Genomic DNA, 14930 nt, shown 5'->3' on the forward strand with positions numbered 1-14930 from the left:
CAAGCGTACATCTGTGTTTATAATTAAACAACCACTTAACATACACTTGTCAAATGACTGAAAAAAGGCAGGGCACTAGGTTAACGAGGGTCAATATAAAAATACCATTCTTATTACTGTGATGTGTGGAAAAAAAATAATTTCATTACATTTATTATTATTCATTCATTTTTGGAATATTTTCATATGAAGTGCAAAAAATGGCAACAATTTTCGGACTATTTTTAGTAAAACTGAAAATCGCATTGTGAAGCAAAGGCCTTTAGAAATTTATCAAATTGTACATTTGTACGCCAACTTAAGCTGCTCAGAAGTGGAAAATAATCCGTGTGAATCTGTTGTTGTGCATTAATAATCATGAAAAAAAGTACTTTCGAAGGTCGAAGCTCATTTGATGTCTTATAACAGTACCAATTTGTTTCTTGTAGAAAATTAACACCCGCAACTTGAATGAATAGATATCCCATGAACGATTCCTCAAATGAAAAAAGACTAAAACTAAAGGAATTCCGATTAGTAATTTAAAAATATTCAATACGATTCAAAAACTTACTCATTCAATACGATATGAAATCTATTGAGGATGCAGATTATATTTTTGACTTGTATTACAATATTCTGAATTTTATTTATTTCAGACGAAAATCTTTCATAATAAATTCTCAGAAAGTCAAAATGTAAAGCAAATGATAAAAAAGTTTCGTTCAAAATAAAATACGCCACAACAATGTGAAGAGTCATTTTTCTATTTTCACACACTTTGCGCTCTCAAACACTTTCAAACACGAATTGAAGTGATATTGTGTTTGACGTTACTATTTAAGCTGGTCCGAATAAATATTTACAAATGACATGCCTAATTCAAGCAATGGAATGTATTAAGGAAAATTCACTTAATTATTTTCAATAAAGAACAAATAAATACAAATTGGTTTTTTTTTGTCCACAGTTTCATCTTGAAAGGACACGTAACTCCCATTAGTTTACAACAAAAAAGTTTCAGTTTCATTTTTGGAATTTGAATCAGCTCCTTTGTTCTCGTCATAAATGTTTAATAAAGTTTAAATGCGTTGCATTTTCAATTCAAATTTATTACCCAGACGACAAATCTGTGTAATTGAATAGTGGCATTATGAAAGTTTTAAATAATTGGAAAAACATTCGATCACCACCTGCTTCTTTGTATTATAAAGCAACCTTTTATTTATGGTAAGGGCATTTATTTTGTTTGATTCTTGTGTATTTTGTATGTAACTGTATCTAGGGTTTTGCCTATTCTTCAGGAAAACGATTGTTATTTTGTTTTCACAACATTATATCAAACGGTATATCTGCTTTTACATTGTCATTGTTTTTAAAGTTAAATCAGTTTGAAACGAAAAAAAAGTTTTCACTCCACTTCAGCTCCTGACGATATCTGGCTGAGCTGATTAATCTGGCTGAAAATATCTCATTATAATGTCTGTATGTGAGCAAAGACGTCTGAAAATATCAGCCAATATTCAGATAGATGATATACTGCTCTAATTATATCTGTTTTATTTGGATTGATGGCTCTCGACGGATAATTTGGCTATCTCTAATTGGATTGTTATAGATAAGATTATTGTATCTATTTGTACTCGAAATAATCTCAAGTGTTTTGGTATTTTTGCTTACGTTCAAGATTCAACATTATTTACAAAGGTAAAACCTTTTTTTCTAAAAAGTACATTCTTGTGCAAATTAACGGCTATCACTGTTGTAAAGAGCACACATAATTTTGGTCAACGTAAGAAAACCCATCGAATTTGTCCTGATTGATGCAATCTGATTGTACTCCTTCATCTGTAGTCATGACTACTTTGTATTTCGTGAAATTTCTATCGAAATTCCGCGTATCCTTAGGACTTTTCTGTAAATTCAAATGCAAATAATTGAAACAATACCTGTTGTACATTTGATAATATTTGTGCATTTGACACGTACCACTATAGGCCTAATTGGTGGTTCAATGCGACGTAATTCCAGCTCCTCCCAGTCCATGTGTTTGAAGAATGCATGACCTCTTATTGGTGGCACACTACTAGAGTATCCCAAACGATCGGCCGGATCTTTCGTCATTAAGCCTTCGAAATTTATTTGATTCTTAACATGTTTCAACATTTATAACATTTACTAATTGGACCAAAATGTGACACTAACCTTCTAAAATGAATACAGCGTTACGACTCAAGCAGTATGGATAGAAAACATCATACTGAAGAATTAATTCAAACAAATCATTTTCGCTATCGGCTCCGAATGGTAGTTCGTTGGTCATCATTATATACATAAGCACACCAAGTGCCCACCAATCAACCGATGAATCATATTCTAATTCTTGTAACATTTCTGGTGCAAGGTAATATGGTGTACCGCAATATGTGGACGTTAAAACACCATTAATTATTTCATCCTGCCGAATGTAAGAAAAATTATGTTAAATTTGTAACACAAATACAAATTATTTAAATTTTACTTTGCTTAATCCGAAATCAGTCAATTTACAGTGGCCCTCTTGATCGAGTAGTACGTTATCCAGTTTTAAATCCCTATGAATAACACCATGGCTGTGCAAAAATTGTAATGCAATTACAATTTCTGCAGCATAGAATGCTGCACGTACCTCATTAAATTTGCCAGTTTTTTGCAAGTGAAACAATAGATTACCGCCACTGACAAATTCCATGACGAAAAATAAGCTATTGGGTGTTTGAAAACTTGCGTAAAATGTCGCTAGAAATATATGTTTTGAAAATCGTGTAAGAATCCTTTTCTCTCTCATTATATAATCAATGTCTACGCCCTGAATGAGATGATCTTTTTTTAAAATTTTAATGGCAAACACTTTTTCGGTGCCATTCTTTTCAGCCAAAATGATCTTGCCAAATGTACCTTTTCCCAATAGTTTAATGAAGGTAAAATCTTTAATGCACACTTTTTTGTCTTCACTTGAACTGACAATAGACGTATTATTATAAATTTCACCACTTGTGTTCGGAGATTTTGCGTCATTTTTCGATTCATTTACTACCGAACTTTGATACCGATTAAACAAACTAAACCCACAAAAATTTAACGAACACATTTTAGATTGATTTTCTCTCAAACAAGAAATAATCAACGGCCGAGAGCCCACTGCTGAATGATCTGATCTCTATAGCGGATAATATCTTAATGATATGAAAGTAAAATTTAACAATATGTTTGTGCATGCCCTACTTGAATATAAGCGTCGAAATTTTTTTTAAATTTCCTTGGAATCAATTTGGAAACGCATTTTCATCATTGGAAGGTGGATCATTTTCAAGCAATAAAAAAGGAACTTACATCCGTGAGTCTAACTTTTCCGCACTGTTTTCAAATTTCTTTCTTTAGCTAGCATGCAAAAATATAGGACTCTTCATACAACATTTTGGATTTTTGGCTCAAAAACGAAAATTTTGTATTATAGTATTGAAATTTCTTCAAATTTTCAGAATGTGAAAAAAAATTCCTGTGCAAAGTTTCACGTCATCACTCAGGCATAGATAAATTCCGGGAAAAAATCCACATTTTTAGCATTTAACAAATGTTTGCATGGCCATTGGCCATAAACCGTTGCTCTGTGATTCTGAGACCCAAAACGCGAAGAAAAACGATTTTTTGCTCTTTCAAAGTTTTGGGGTGATTACATTACTTTACTGCACACCGTGAGTGTGCGGAAACATAAAAGATAGACTACTAAAGAATACAGAAATAGGTTATTGTGATTTTCCATCTCAATGTTTTTCGAATGGGCGGCTGTAAACAGAATTGTGAATTCATGAATGACGCGAGCGCCTTAAACTTAAATAGACACTTCAATGTATTTTAAAAAATCCTTTCGGAATCAATCATCGCGTCAAGTTTGAAATTTATTGATGCAGCCACCCCATGGTTTTTTCATAAATTCGAAGTAAAATGAATCAGCTGGACGTGGGATTGAGAGAAATTTATATAATAATGGTCCGCCAAAAAGGCTTCAAATAGAATTATACAAATTTCGTATCTGGTTTCTTAGAACATATTCGTATCTGGTAATAAAGGTTGGAATTTTTCCGTTTGTTAATGAAGTGCAAAAAACGTTCGAATTTGGTCTCAATATTTATATTATATAGATGTTGTTGTGATCACGTAAAAGTTTTGAAATCTGACTTTACAGACTGTGGGTAGCAAGAAATGGGATATTATTGTTTTTTGGTCATATTTAATGATGCACTAATAATAATAGCTATTTGAAGGAGTTGCCTAAAGATAAGGCATGCCAAATTTCATGAAATTCTGATTGTAAACAAAAAATTTCATTTTCACAAAATTCACACTTTTTCCAAAAATAATTTTCTTACTTCAGATATTGGAACTTTTGTATGGGAGTTATACATATTTTCTATCCGATCGTCTGGGAAATTTCAGGAAGTAAAAAACATTTTAGTTACAATTATTATCAGCCATAAAAATTTGAAAAATATCTTTGAGTTTTTGTTTTGGCCTGTTGTGCGGCAAATTGAAGTGACCCGAAATTTGATCCTCAAATATTATCCAAACGAATAAGGTACAATTAAAAATAAATTGTGGTACAATTAAGTACATTTTCGGTACAATTGTTTAAACCTAGTCCCAAGTTTCGACTTTCACATTTGACTATACATCCCTAAATTAGCATTTTTTAGTACACACAATGTAAAATGCCATATGATTTTGTGCTAATTCGTAACTCCTTTGTTGCATCCCATAAAAGTTTAGATTTTTCTTCCAAAAAATCTAAATTTAGAGTTAATTCTAAATAAATGTTCCTACCTTGTTTCATATTTAATTAATTTACCAATACAAAATGAAAAATATAAAATAATATGGCAAAACATATGTTGTAATAAAGGTTAACCATTTTACCTGAAAACAGTCTTAATTATGTATCGTCATTAATGAAATTCCAAATGATAATTGAACTATTAACGACATTTCAGTATATCTATTTTAAAAACATAAAATTAGTCAAATAGTAATTAGACAAAAACATTGTATAGCCCTGCGCTCGTCTCCATTGACACTTCAACTGTCAACCGTAATACGAATTGTATATATACTACACACATCACAGCAACAACATTCATTTTAAAAAAAATGTCAAGCAACCGAAATTACAAAACGAGATCGAAATATCAGGCTGGAATCATTTTCTGATTAATATCGCATGTGCATTTGAAATAAAGTTGTGTAAACCATTTTGACGAAATCAATTGAATTATATTTGGTAAGAAAAATGTTGAAAAAATTAAAAAAAACGTATAAAATATGTAAAATGTTGTGAATATTGTGTTGTTTACACCGTTTATGTACGTGTCTGTGTGGTCTTGAACATTTAGTAATAGTAATTGGATGTTTCCAGTGCAATTTTATATGAAAATAATTTGTGTTTTGATTTTTTTTATTAGACGATGGCAGCACCACGCCGAAAGGAATCGGAAAATTTAAATGACTTATTAGCCGAGGTGATCGGATTGCGTCGTGCGGCTAAGGAAGAATATGGAAAGAAACTCAAAAAATATTTTGAAAATCGTATCAAATATACGCGACAAGGAGTATTTGATGGTGTTAGACTGCCAGAAATTCAACACAAACCAATACAATTAAGTGGAAATCTTCAGGAGACTACTGAGCTAGTTCAAAAGGCTCAATTCAATTCCGAACAATATTTTTACGCCAAAGAAACAAGCCAACATTTGAACGATCAACTTACACAAGTAGCAGAATCGCTACATAAGGTTATGGAAATTGAACAAAGTTTTCGAGAATAATAAATTTGTTTGATGAACAAAGTAAATCCATTGTTTGATTTTATTTCTGTCTATCAGTCTATCATTAAGTTTTTTTTATAGTTTTTATATGTTCAATGGCATCAAAATAAAAAAAACAATTAGTAACCTTCTCCATTCAACTCATATTTCTACGGCGTCCATTTAATGCGTGATATTTGCTAGCATCTCATTCATAGAGTGCGCAACGATACATATTCCTTTGACCTTATTCCATCTTCATCATTTTGTTTAATTCAGGATGTAGGAGTATATCGGATGGAAAAAAAATTGAGAGATATTGATGTTGAAACCAACTAATTGTGTTTCTCATGTAATAAAACATAATTTTTTTTCGATTTTTAGATTCAATCACTCTCAATGAATGGATCTCTTGATGAAAAAATTGCCTATAAAACTATTTTTACAAATGAAATCATTCAGTTTTTTCTTTGAAATAATAGCGTTGTTTTTCTAATAAATTTTTCTAATCTTATTCTTAAACATTCTTATTTCTATGGTTTCCTTTAAGGGATGGCTTTTCTTTTCCAATACTTTGATATTTCCCTGAAAGATTGTTACCAAATGAAAATGACAGTGATGCCATTCGATGTACTCAAAAGAAGATGAAAAATCATTGGATCAAAGTTTTTTTTTTTTGGTAATGGGGTGAGTGTAACAATCAAGCGAAGCGAATAAGATGAAAAAAGCATTTTCGTTGGATAAAAAAAATGATATAGCTCATAGTGTTGTTTATATGTGTGCATCATTTTCTCTCCCCTCATCATTTAGAGGCTATTGCACTTTTTTCGATTTCTTCTTCGAATAATGTCGATAAAATGATTTTTGTTTGTTTCACACTGTTGCCACGATGCATTAAAATAATATATCGAATCACACACGTTCTAGCCACCGATTCAATCCGCACATTGAACTCAAACATCAATAGAATATAGAAACGGCATTACTAACATTCGAAAAGTAGTTTATTTGCTGCAAGTATCAGCAGCATCAGTAGTGGAACAAAAAATAAAATGTGAATGGCACGATTTCATCATAGGTGAACGTGATATTTCTGTTATTTTTATTTTTAATCAATATGAACAAGGATAATGGAATCAAAGTACCCTTTGTGCACCATAAAGACTCTTCAAATAGGCATCTTCTACACCATATTAAAAAATAAATGATCAAGAATTTTTCTTTATTGTTTATAGAAGGATTTATTTTTATTAATGGAAAAATCGAGTTTATCAATTTTTAGGTATGTCATGTTGAGTAATTGGTGCGTTGCCGCTGCGTTTGTTGCCTGAAGCAGCGCTTATCAATTGAATGACCGAGTCAATTGTTGTTTTCACATCCCTTGCATCGCCAATGTTTGGACAAAATTCAACACAGTCCAAGCCGGTTAAGCGACCCGTTTCAAAAATTCGTTCAATTATACGGATACCCTCACGCAGTGTCAAACCGCCGGCAACTGCCATTGAAAATAGATAATGCATTTAAAAAGAAGGAAAGACATTTTATATTCAAACATCAAATTTAACATTAAAATAAAACACTTACGAGATATACCAGTGCTGGGCGCTTCAAATCGATCCAACGCATCAATGTCGAAACTAATATAATAGTCTCTGTTGTTCTTCTCATCAATCGCATCCAACGCCATTTCAATACATTTATTTATGCCATATCTGTCAACATACTGATATCGAAAAATAAATTCATAAAAAATATTTAATTAAAAAAATACATTTTGTTTCAATGAACAACAATATTATTGTAGCTAACAATGTACTTTATACAGATGATTATGAAGAAGAAAAAAACGGAAACTTACGTCCATTCCCAAAATTTTAATGTTGAATTTTTCGGCAATTAAACGCTCCATAGGATCCACCGAACGTAAACCAATGTAGGCTACATTTTTCAGCGATAGTCTGCAAATATGCAAATAAATATAGGTGATTAACATATTATTATATTTAATCATTCAAATAAATTATTGGCTAATGCGGAAATGTATGCATATTTGATGTGGATAAATCAACAAAAGCATAAAATATGTATTTTAAATCACATGCAATATATTGTGTTCGCAGATGTTATCGCTTTTTCGGTTCATAAGTTTGCCGAAATTTTCTAATGAGCAACTAATGGCTTTCACACTCGAGAGCTTCGAATTCTGAATAATTTTTTTGAAATATGCATTGTTTTATGAGGAACGTGTTCCAGCATCCTTTTTTCATTCAAGGCAATATGGCACCTGGACTCAATTCTACTATTCTGTTAGTTGTGTGTCTTTTCATTTCAGAATGCAGTGTCGTGTGAAACCCGATCTTGCAAAATAAAATAAAACACACATACATCGTACGATATATGGTGTATTCTGAACTGAATACATAAAATCTTGAAATTTCCGGTCTTTGCACCCTTGATAAAAATGTTTTTTTTTTCGATTTCAATGCATGTTTGGATAGATATCTCTCTTTCCATATAATTACTAGAGCGTACTTCGAGTTTGCACTTTGTTTTTTTTTCACATTCTCTTTTTGGTGCGTGCATAAATTATGAATAAAAGGACGAGCATTTGGTTCTTGTTTGTACAGTAGTATAGTTGAATTTTCATTTTGAAAATATCGCACGTGCTGAAGAACAGATAAAACAATACTTTGCCATGCATGGTCGAGTGTGTGTGTGTGTGTATGCGGTCGCTGTTCTTGACAGTGGATCACAATTGTGCAAATGTTCCATAGACTGGAACTGTTATGCAATATCAAATATTTTAAACAAAACTGTTTACTACGTGTTTGTCACCCCCAGCAAATGAGACTTTATGCTATGCAAGACGTATTATCGATTTATTTAAAACAAAAACCATTCGAGAAAGACCGATATGGAAAAAGAGGGAGAGATAGAGAAAGAGAAACAGCTGAACGACGACAATATCGTCGTAGTATTGACCATCAGGTCATATTGGCTGAAACAAATATATATATAAATATACAAATGTTATTTATGTAATTTCACCGGCGTTTTCATTTCCAACAACCCTGTCGACCATTCGACAAAATTACAATAATTATTCACGGCGCACAATGGCCATATATTTCTTGCCATAAATTATAATGTATATGATGTTTGTTACCTGCCATATTATTCGAAATGTACAATGTCTGGGCCAATCAAAATAATCGAATAAAATATGGAATTTCAATCGACATATGCAGATCTTGTTGCAGAAATATGGTGCAAGCAAAATGGATCAGCATCGAACTATCACGGACAATTAGCATTAAAAAATGCTTTTTTATCTGAGTGAGATTAATTAACGCAAAATGTCTCGTGTGTAAGTTTTGGGTCGAAGAATGCGACCATTGGATAAAAGCATGCGTTTGGCATCGGGCTAACGATGAAAAAAATAAAATAAATGAAAAGCAATTTAAACGCTAAAACGCATTATGCAAATGAAATTCTCAAATTTAAAGGTCCAAAGGACAACAAAAATGGGGTGACTTTTGAAATACTGCCATATCTTGTTTGGCTCGTGCATTTCAAAATGGGTTAACTCTCTCGTTCTCTGTGTGTACTAATAGATAGGAACGCAGAAAGCACAACACCAAATGTATATTGTGTGACAAAGAGCTGTGTACAAATCTATAAATTCGCAGCTATGCAACGTCAAACACGTACATCAATTCCATTTGGCCAATACAACGGCGTTATACAATATGTAACTGTATAGAATGGTTGCTATGCGGCATTACAGGTTCATGCATCAAATCAAAATATAAAAGCTAAATTCAAGCCATACCATTCGTTGTGTATGTATACGATATTTCCAGGCATTTGGTTCTTGCGTTTCTGCTTATTCGAATTCGTTTCGCATATATGTAATTTAAGCAACCGAGAGAAAGACAAAGTGAGAGACAGAGAGAGAGAGAGTTGTTCATAAAATTGTGTTGATCTGAGCAAGAGACTTGTGTATACACATGAAAAATAAATACAACCCTCCAAATGAACATAGCAAGTCTTGTACGTAGGTTTTTGGGCTTTGTTTGTTTCATTGTTTCACGTTTGCAGGCGATGGTTTTTGTTTGCAGCAGCGAATACAAATTTACATGAACACGCGAAAACCGAATTAAAGTAACTGTTTTGTGTGTTTTTTTTTCTATTTCGATTCATTGTATATACATAGCAAAATGAATAAGCGGTGTATTTTTGGATTAGGGCACAGCCAGTCTAAAAAGGACAATCATCGTGATGTATAGAATCATGACTCGCGACAAAAAAAACTATTTCATGATTTTGATCGAATCTATGTTGTATACAACAATTCATGTTAATAGCTTTCCGAAATAATAAATCATATTTTTTATGGTTTCAGCTCGAAATTGCAAACATTCGCATTTTTTTGTTTTTGTTGTTGATTTATCAATACGCTTATAAAATGCTGATATGGAATTAAAGTTGTAGCTACCATGAAATTGCATATATCGTTTATATTGTATTATTATGAATCGCTGCACAGTCCAGAAAACCAACAGAGTTCGATTGACGAGATGGTGAGGGGGAGAAAAATGCACCGATGTATGTACATTTTGTGCAGACATATTTTGATCGACAAATATCGTTCATAGGGTTGATACAGGGTATAATCGGATTCGATAAAACGTCGATTCTGTCTGTGACTGTGCGCTCTATCTTGCCTTGTTACAGGACATATATACAATAGTATATGGTAGAGCATATGTGCATTGAATTCAGTGCACAGTGTTTTCTATTTTGAACATGTTCTACGGTAAGTGAGTATGTGTGTGCATGTTCGTGGTATAAACAATGTCTAAAATAGAATGAGCCACATAAAATTCGGCATTCGAAACAACCGAAAACTACCCTAGCTATATAGATGAAGTGAAAGCAATAGAAGTGCGATTGCTTGCAACCGAAACAGGATTCATTGACCTCTGTTTTTCTATGTGTGCATGTGCATGTATACTATTCAGAGGGAGAGTGTGAGTGTATGCATTTTGTCTACGATTTAGCTTAAATACGACCGTATGCACTATTATTTTGAACTAGAGGCGGTCAGCGACTCTATTCAATGCATTTTCTATTTGTCGCATCCGTTTGGAATTTTTAAAATCATTTTTTTTTCGTCAATTTCTTTTTGTGTGCATCAGGAGATTCAAAGGAAAAATAAACAGTGAAATTTTAGATAGAAAAACACGCAGAGATAAACAGAGAGAAAAAAGGGAGAAAACGAGAGAGAGATAGAGATTTTGAGATGCATTAGCGATCGTCAACGCGCAATTCTATTGCTGTATCCTTGTCGTTAATGTAATCCCGATGACATTTCAAAATAGGGTGTGTTTCGCTAAATACGCTCTGTCCGTGTATGCGTTTTATGTTAGCGAAAATATAAATTTTATCAACGGTGCCTTGCCACAGCTTACACACAGACTTACACTGAATCACAAAAATGCGATGAGGATATACTGTGCACGGTGGTTGCAAACACAAAAAGGCTAAAAATCGAATATTGTGAGATGAATGTTACGCAGAGTATAAGAACGACAGAGTAAAAAGAGAGAGAGAGAGTGAGCATACTATGTGAATAAAGTGGCGATGCGCGAAAAAAGAAAAATCAATAAATTTCACCCTCCGAAAAATTTCCTCACAAACACACAAGCCGGAATCGCTTGTTGTCGTGTTCACGATGCCGATTGTCAGAGCAGTGATATAGTAACTAAAACGTGGGAACGCCATGCATTACATTTTTGTTTTCTCAATGTTGAAAATTCTCTTGTTTCTGCCATGCATTTACGAAACCGTATGTAAATAGCTAACACGAACCCATCATCGTTCGTTGAACGCCGTGAATGATAAATTTGATTTTCAAAATAAGCCATTTATTGCAAACGAATATTTTCATTTTAATGTAGTTTCGTGAGCAATTCTGACGGCCCATCTGCACATGTTTCGATCAAAATCGTGTACGATTTCTTTTTATACTTTTATTCTCATATGATATGTTATTATAACGACGAACACCGATTGTGCTAAGGATAATATTACGTAATATTAATGATGGAAGCTTGCTGCTTTTCGCACTGGGTGACCATATTATACAAATATTCTTGGAAGATTTTAGTTTTATTGCGCATCTTCGTTTGAACGAAAAGACATTCAATGTTGAGAAAATGGCATGTCGTGTGATTTCAGGATAATATGAGAAATCAATTCTTATAATAAGCCGATTGATTTTTTTACTTTCTTTCCTTCTCGACAAATGCCGGTTGCTTACCCGTTTATTAAGCAATGAAATGTTATATAATAATCGGTTCCATTGAAAAACGATAATTTCTCAATGAAAATATTAAAAATTGAAATGTATGGATGATGAAAATAAGCGCTTTAAATAAAACAAGTTTATTCAAATATTGTTGCGTTGCTAACGAGATGTTTTATCGGTATAAATATAGGGTGTTTTCATGCGATGTGTACGCGCTGTTAAATTCAAACGAAAGAATAAGAATTAAAAAAAAAAACTCATGGGAATCATGATGATATGAGAGCATGTGTGCTAAACAAAGGGTCCACTATTTAAATATATACCATTTTTGTTAGATGTCATTGGACTTGGACACATAAAGTGGTACACAGAACACCGTTCGGACAGCAAACTCATTTCCGAAATAATATTATGCCCAATTGGAAAAACAAACAAACAAAACAATGAATTGTCCAAGAATTACGAAAAGAGTGCAATTCTTTTTCAACACAATAATACTTCGTTTGCTTGTCTTTTGTGCATTTGCACAGCAAGTGTCAAGTGTACAATAAGCAAGAGGAAAAATAAATGCGACAAAACTATAGGTTAACATTGCATGCGGTTAGTGCTTAAGCATTGGTCAATCATTGCAAATAAGAATTCGTTTTCGTTTTATATTTTTGCGCGATAAACAAGTCCTATGTATAATTTCCAACCCTAGAAATGCACTGCTATTGATTTTTTTTTTGTCTAGATAGATATGACTTGTGTAATACGTACGATGCCACTAATGTTCTCTTGATTTAGTATGTGTATGTGTATGTGTTTGCTACTGGCAATTTTATTGGAGCGACAGCAAAGGCAACAGCATTATAATAATGTTTTTTACTCGTCTCAATGCAGCATATGTGCTGTTCAATGAACGTCCGCACGTAAGCTCGACGTCAAATCACATGCGCACTCATTGCGAGATTGGGAAAGAGAGAGAACCGTATCGTATTCTCTCATTGCTACTGAATATGAAGCCGGCTGTGTGCGTTCCGAACTCTCTTTATTCTCTCGATTGCTCGCGTTCGCTCATTTTCTCTTCCATTTTTTCGTATATTTGCTCTCTCCCTCTCTCTTTCATTTCTGTACGTCCGATCAATGGTTGTATGCTCGCTTGTATTTGGTACAGTTTGATTTGGTTCGCTAGAATACACGCATGCGTTCAGAATCGAGTTGAGCCGTTTCGTTTTTATAATTTCCTTTCAGTTCTTTCGGTCTCTCTATATTTCTCCGATCCGATGTATGAATGTATGCGTTAGCTTCTCCGCTCAGTAATGTATTATATTTGGCGTGCGCTAAATGGAATGAAAGACATTTTCGTATGATTTCAGAGCCACAGCCGCACATACGTAAAAAGTATTTTCGAGCGAACGCATCGCGTTTCGTCGATCGGAAAGTAAAAAAAAAAAAAATTATTATAAAAAGAAAGAAAAAAAGTAAGAAAAGAAACAAAGCACTAGAAACAACAACAATCATCGTCAAAATTTAGAAAATTCAATCATTTGCTGTGCAAAAGTAAGAGAAAACGACTTGAAAAGGTTTCTTGAATTTTGTGTAAAGTGCATACGATACAGAAGAATCAAACAAGATTTAATTTGGCTTTGCCCAAGGAAGTTTTACGTTCTCAATGAAAGAGATATTACACATTACATACAGCTCTATTCACTAGTTATATTCGTCGTTGTTAAATCGATTGAACGAGGTTCTCTTTACAAAAATTCTCTGCATCGTGGTTTTTGTACCGTGAGTCTTCTCCGATACGCATATAAAGTGATATATGTAGTGAGTACTCACTATTGAAACATTCAAGTCAAATATATGAAATAATTTTTTTTTCGTGTGTCGTGTTGTCGTGCGCGCTCTATTAGTGGTGCTCGTCATTTTGACTTTTTTTGTACAATTGCGTGTCCGAACAGTATCATATTTTTTTCACTGACAAATCGCATGTGCTCCGCTTAAAAAAAAAACGAAGAGTTAATCGTGTGTTTTTGTTTCGGTTTGCGGAATCGATTATTGAAAACAAAAATTACAAATATTTGTTGAAATCAATTTTTGCTGACAGACGAGCAGATAAAACAGAAATTACTAAAAGGTGCTCATTGACACATCGTACTCAACTTGTATCGGATTATTATCGCAGCTAGAGTGAAATAAGGTGCGTGTACATATGTTAACGATCAAAACTATTTTATCGTTTACTAAATTCAATCACATAATATAAAAAAAATATTGTAAACAGAATTGTTTAACGTGGTTTTATTTGGAATAGCCAGTAGCTGAGTTCGAGTTAAAACACACACACACATAGAGAGAGACAGAGATAAAAAGTCAAGAGGTAAAAAGTCAAAAATCTACGTAATCTAAATGATGACTAATACAATTGCTTCGGGAGGTCTTGAGACCCAAGCCATGCTGGGCGCAGCTCAACAACAGCAACAGCAACAACAACAGCAACAAGCCCAGAAAAATGGTGATACAGGATCGCTCGATGGCTCACTTGAAAATAAAACCAATTTGATTGTCAACTATTTGCCACAAACGATGACCGAAGAAGAGATCCGATCATTGTTCAGCAGTGTTGGTGAAGTGGAAAGTGTGAAATTAGTGCGTGATAAAACCGTTGTATTTCCCGATCCATTAAATCCAGGCGCACCAAAGGGCCAAAGTTTGGGCTACGGTTTTGTCAACTATGTTAAAGCACAAGATGCTGAACAGGCCGTAAATGTATTGAATGGACTACGATTACAAAATAAAACGATTAAAGTATCATTTGC

At 33.3% G+C, this 14930-nt stretch overlaps 3 protein-coding genes and 1 long non-coding RNA gene across 4 annotated transcripts in view; 2 read left to right on the forward strand and 2 right to left on the reverse strand.

Moving 5' to 3' along the window:
• Nucleotides 1-1735: 1735 nt before the first annotated feature.
• On the reverse strand, nucleotides 1736-3109 carry LOC116339700 (protein kinase C-like). Its single transcript, XM_031765729.1, has 4 exons — nucleotides 2501-3109; nucleotides 2185-2437; nucleotides 1969-2108; nucleotides 1736-1894 (listed from the first exon to the last, which is right to left on the reverse strand). Exons 1-4 carry the CDS (start codon nucleotides 3107-3109, stop codon nucleotides 1736-1738), a joined length of 1161 nt encoding a protein of 386 aa, XP_031621589.1.
• A 2029-nt stretch (nucleotides 3110-5138) lies between these two features.
• On the forward strand, nucleotides 5139-5863 carry LOC116339831. The gene is made up of 2 exons (XR_004201026.1): nucleotides 5139-5293; nucleotides 5475-5863. It is a non-coding gene; the product is annotated as an uncharacterized LOC116339831 (long non-coding RNA).
• A 1176-nt stretch (nucleotides 5864-7039) lies between these two features.
• On the reverse strand, nucleotides 7040-13511 carry LOC116339524 (arginase). The gene is made up of 4 exons (XM_031765450.1): nucleotides 12889-13511; nucleotides 7675-7774; nucleotides 7401-7539; nucleotides 7040-7311 (listed from the first exon to the last, which is right to left on the reverse strand). Exons 2-4 carry the CDS (start codon nucleotides 7723-7725, stop codon nucleotides 7088-7090), a joined length of 414 nt encoding a protein of 137 aa, XP_031621310.1. The 5' UTR covers nucleotides 7726-7774; nucleotides 12889-13511; the 3' UTR covers nucleotides 7040-7087.
• LOC116339702 (protein elav-like) overlaps nucleotides 13503-14930 on the forward strand; it is a 31961-nt gene continuing 30533 nt past the window's right edge. Inside the window, exons 1-2 of the mRNA XM_031765732.1 lie at nucleotides 13503-14311; nucleotides 14430-14928. Of these exons, the coding sequence (XP_031621592.1) occupies nucleotides 14521-14928 (408 nt within the window). The 5' untranslated portion in view covers nucleotides 13503-14311; nucleotides 14430-14520. The remainder of the gene's footprint in view (nucleotides 14312-14429; nucleotides 14929-14930) is intronic.

This window comes from Contarinia nasturtii, unplaced genomic scaffold (genome assembly GCF_009176525.2).
Source record: "Contarinia nasturtii isolate CC-2019 unplaced genomic scaffold, AAFC_CNas_1.1 Cnas_scaffold_533, whole genome shotgun sequence".
Classification (NCBI taxonomy): domain Eukaryota; kingdom Metazoa; phylum Arthropoda; class Insecta; order Diptera; family Cecidomyiidae; genus Contarinia; species Contarinia nasturtii.